This window comes from Fonticula alba (genome assembly GCF_000388065.1).
Source record: "Fonticula alba strain ATCC 38817 unplaced genomic scaffold supercont2.3, whole genome shotgun sequence".
Taxonomy (NCBI): domain Eukaryota; order Rotosphaerida; family Fonticulaceae; genus Fonticula; species Fonticula alba.
In genome coordinates, this window is record NW_009242973.1 from 1,133,638 (window position 1) to 1,137,119 (window position 3,482).

The following is a 3,482-nucleotide window of genomic DNA, read 5'->3' on the forward strand; positions in this document are numbered from 1 at the left end:
CCACCCCCCCCCCCCATGGACATGCGAGAAGACCCACGCAGGACACGGCGAGGCACGCACCATTCACCAGCGGGAACATGGACAGGATGTTCAGGTGCGGTTCGGCCGGCTGGCTGGCCGGGGCGGCCAGAGCGCCGGTCCCGCGCGAGGAGCCCACGCCGGCAGACACGGCCAGAGCCGCCAGCTCCGGGGCCAGATAGTGCGCATGATAGAGCGGCGGCAGGACGGTGGCCACGCGCTCGGCCGGGCCGAAGCGAATGAGCGCCGTGATGAAGGACCGGAAGAGGCAGTGTGACGCCCGGCTCCGGAGGCGGGTCGATAGTCCGGCATCCGAGGAGTCGGCCTCGGGGTCGGCAGCGGCCGTGGCCGCGGCCGCGGCCGCCGCAGCGCCGCTGTACCACGCCTGGTCAGCCTCCGGGCCGGCCCCGGTCATCGAGGCAAGGAGTAGGTCTTGCCAGGCATCGAAGCAAGTCCCCGGGGGGCTGGCATTGCCCGGGGGGAGGTCGGCCGCCAGGGCCGCCAGACAGGCGGTCAGGGCCGGGCCCTCGAGGCCGTGGACGGCGGCGACGGCGATGGCCGCCGCCACAACAGCCCCATGCCCGCCAGGGGCGCCCACGGCCGCCGGCCCGGCGCCCGACGAAAACCGACTCAGGGTGGGCTGCTCGGCGGCCCGGCGGGTGTGCAGCGCCAGTGCCGCGGAGATGGCCGTCCGCTTGCCGGCATCCACCGGGCACACGGCCGGCGGGGCCGGGGCCAGGACAAACTCCGAATTCGACGCGAAGGAGGCCAACCACCGGGCGATACGCACATGGGCCAGCACCGTGTCCAGGGCAATGGCATCCCGCAGGAAGGCATCCGCAATGGCGGACACCGCCAGCGAGCAGATCCCGGTGCCGGCGGGCGAGGAGGCCCCGACGGGCCCGGTGCCGACGGCGGCCCCGGCCCCGGTGGCGCCCGGGCCGGCTGGCCCGCCGGCCGCCACGGCCCCGGCAAAGCCCCCGAGCCCGGTCTGCTGGTTCTGCAGGGCCTCCTTCTCGGTCTTGCACATCTCGACGATGACCGACTGCACGAAGATCACATCCACCGGGGCACCACCGAGGCCCAGGCCACCGCCGCCGGCGCCCGGCGATGAGGGAGCCGCCGGCGGGGCCAGAGCCAGGGACACCAGCGCCTCGATGATGTGCGCGGCCACGGCCGGGGCCGGGGCCGGGGGCCGCGGCGCGGCGCTCGCCGGGAAGTCCCGATCGGCCTCCGGGGCGGCATCCCCACCATCGGGGTAGGCCCCGGTGGCCGACGAGGCGTCGGCCGCTTCCCCGAGGCTGGCCATCGACAGCAGGTGCTTGGCGCAGTCGGGCCGATTCCGGGCCAGGAAGAAGACCGTCTCCCGGGTGGCATCTTCCAGGACCGCGCGAGCCAAAGCCCGCAGTGGGGGGACCGCCGACTGCACGAGCCCGGCCCCAAAGCGACCGGCCGCCGTGACCACCTGCCGGGTGTGCGAATCGCTGAGTTCCGGCAGGGCGGCCAGGTCGTCCTCGGTCAGGAGCATGGCGCCCCCCCCGGGGGCCGGCCGTTCCGGGCGCAAGTGGCGCAGGGCCGCCACACGGGCCACGCCGGCGGCCCGGGTGGCCGTGCGCTCGGCCGCCACCGTGGCCGCCTCCGCATGGCGAGTCCAGGCCAACAGCGACGGCGGGATCAGGAACGACCGGTGGAAGGGCAGCACCGGCACCGGCAGCGGCTGGCCGGTGTACTCGTCCACGCGCGGGGGCTCCGGCAGGCTGATGGGGAAGACCGCGGGAGCCGACCCCGGGCCCGGCTGCTCAGTGGCCTCCTCCAGGGCCAGGTAGGAGGCCAGGCCCCGGAGGGCCACCACCAGCGGGTCGGCCGGGCCGTGCATGGCGTCCGGCTGGGCGCGCGACGCATGCAGCGCGCTCCGCCAGGCCAGCCACGCCTCGGCCAGGGTGTCCACATCGGCCACGTAGCGCGCCTGGCAGGGGGCCCCGGCCTCCGGGCGCAGGGGCGCCCGGACCCGGCGGTCCGGCAGTGCGACCAGCTCCTGGGACCGGGCCAGCCGGGCAAGACGCCCGCCGGCCGTCGCGGCCGATGCATCGCCCGTCAGAGCCTCGGCATCGGCGATGGGCAGTCCGGTGACAAAGGCCAGGCGCCGGTCCACCGCGGCCACCAGGTCGTCGATGGGGGCATGGGCGAAGGCCGGGCCAGCGCGGATGATGGCCAGGATGGCCGCATGCAGCAGGTACCGGTGGTGGAAGCGGGTGTCATGGTGTGCCCCGGCGCCGGGGGCCGTCTCCGGAACACCATCCACAAAGCACCGGATCCAGGGAACCAGGGCCAGGGGGGCGACCAGCCGGGCGCGTACGAGCTCGGCAAAGTAGAGCACCTGGGCCGGAGGAGCGGTGAGGCAGCGGCGGGTGGGCAAGCGTCAGACAGGGGCGCGGGGGGCACCAACAGAGGAGAGCAGGAGGCAGCAGGACATAGGGGGATGCATGCATGCGTGTGGGTGTGCGCGCGCACAATTTGCTTGCTCTCATGCCAGCCGTTGACACTGTGCGCGCGGCTGCTCGAGCTGAAAGGAAGTGAGGCTCGCCGGGCCAGGGCGCCGGCCAGGGAGCTGGCCACCAGCTGGTGGAAGGCCGGGTCGGTGGGGATGTCCGTGCGCACAGGCAGCTGCGGCGGGGGCGGGGCAGGGGAGTGGTCGCCCTCGCCGAGGGGCGGGTCGACGGCCGCCGCGGCGGCCGCCGCCGCGGCGGCGGCCTCCATGATCGAAGCCGGGGCAATGCCACCCGTGCGGGCAATCGTCGCGATCAGCCCCACAAAGACGCCCAACTTGGCGGGCAGCTGGGAGACACTGCGAGCGAGCGGGCGCGCGAGCAGGCAGGGGGCCGAATGGTTAGGGCGGGGAAGGGGGGAGGGGGGGGGGGGCGAGGAAGAGGGCGCGGGGCACCGACAGGGGGCAGCACGTACGCGAGGCAGAAGACGTTCTGCACATCGTCGCACTCCCACGCGCGAATGAGGGCGCGCGCCGTGGCATCGATGTGCGACTGGTCCACTTTCTGCGCGACCACGAGGAGCGGTGGCAGGCACGACGTCAGCATGCCAGGGGTGCGGGGCGCGGCAGGGCGGGGCGGGGCGGGGCGGGGGAGAGTGGCGAGGAGGAGGGGCTTCGGCATGGGGGCGCACCTCATTGCCGCCGAGGTCGACGATCGAGGCCACAGCATGGTCGGACTCCTCCAGGGTGAAGCTGGACGGGGCGGCATCCGCGGCAAGATGGCCATGGTCCACCTCCATCGAGATGTCGTCCTCCGGGACGCTGGACGGCAGGCTGGCCGAGGGCACGGGCGCGTCGGCCGGCACGACATCAGCGGCGGCGGGATGGGTCATGGCAGGACGCGAGGAGCGAGCAAGAGCGGCAGGCGGGAAAGGGAGGGAGAGCGAAGAGAGAGGGAAAGGGATGGAGAAGGGGGGGG

General features: G+C 74.4%; 1 protein-coding gene across 1 annotated transcript in view; it reads right to left on the reverse strand.

Annotated features, from left to right (window-relative positions):
* The window catches only part of H696_02037 (hypothetical protein), a 6,188-nt gene extending 2,706 nt beyond the window's left edge, over window positions 1-3,482 (reverse strand). The window contains exons 1-4 of the mRNA XM_009495936.1: window positions 3,196-3,482; window positions 2,980-3,068; window positions 2,530-2,863; window positions 61-2,395 (exon numbers count right to left, since the gene is read on the reverse strand). Of these exons, the coding sequence (XP_009494211.1) occupies window positions 61-2,395; window positions 2,530-2,863; window positions 2,980-3,068; window positions 3,196-3,396 (2,959 nt within the window). The 5' untranslated portion in view covers window positions 3,397-3,482. The remainder of the gene's footprint in view (window positions 1-60; window positions 2,396-2,529; window positions 2,864-2,979; window positions 3,069-3,195) is intronic.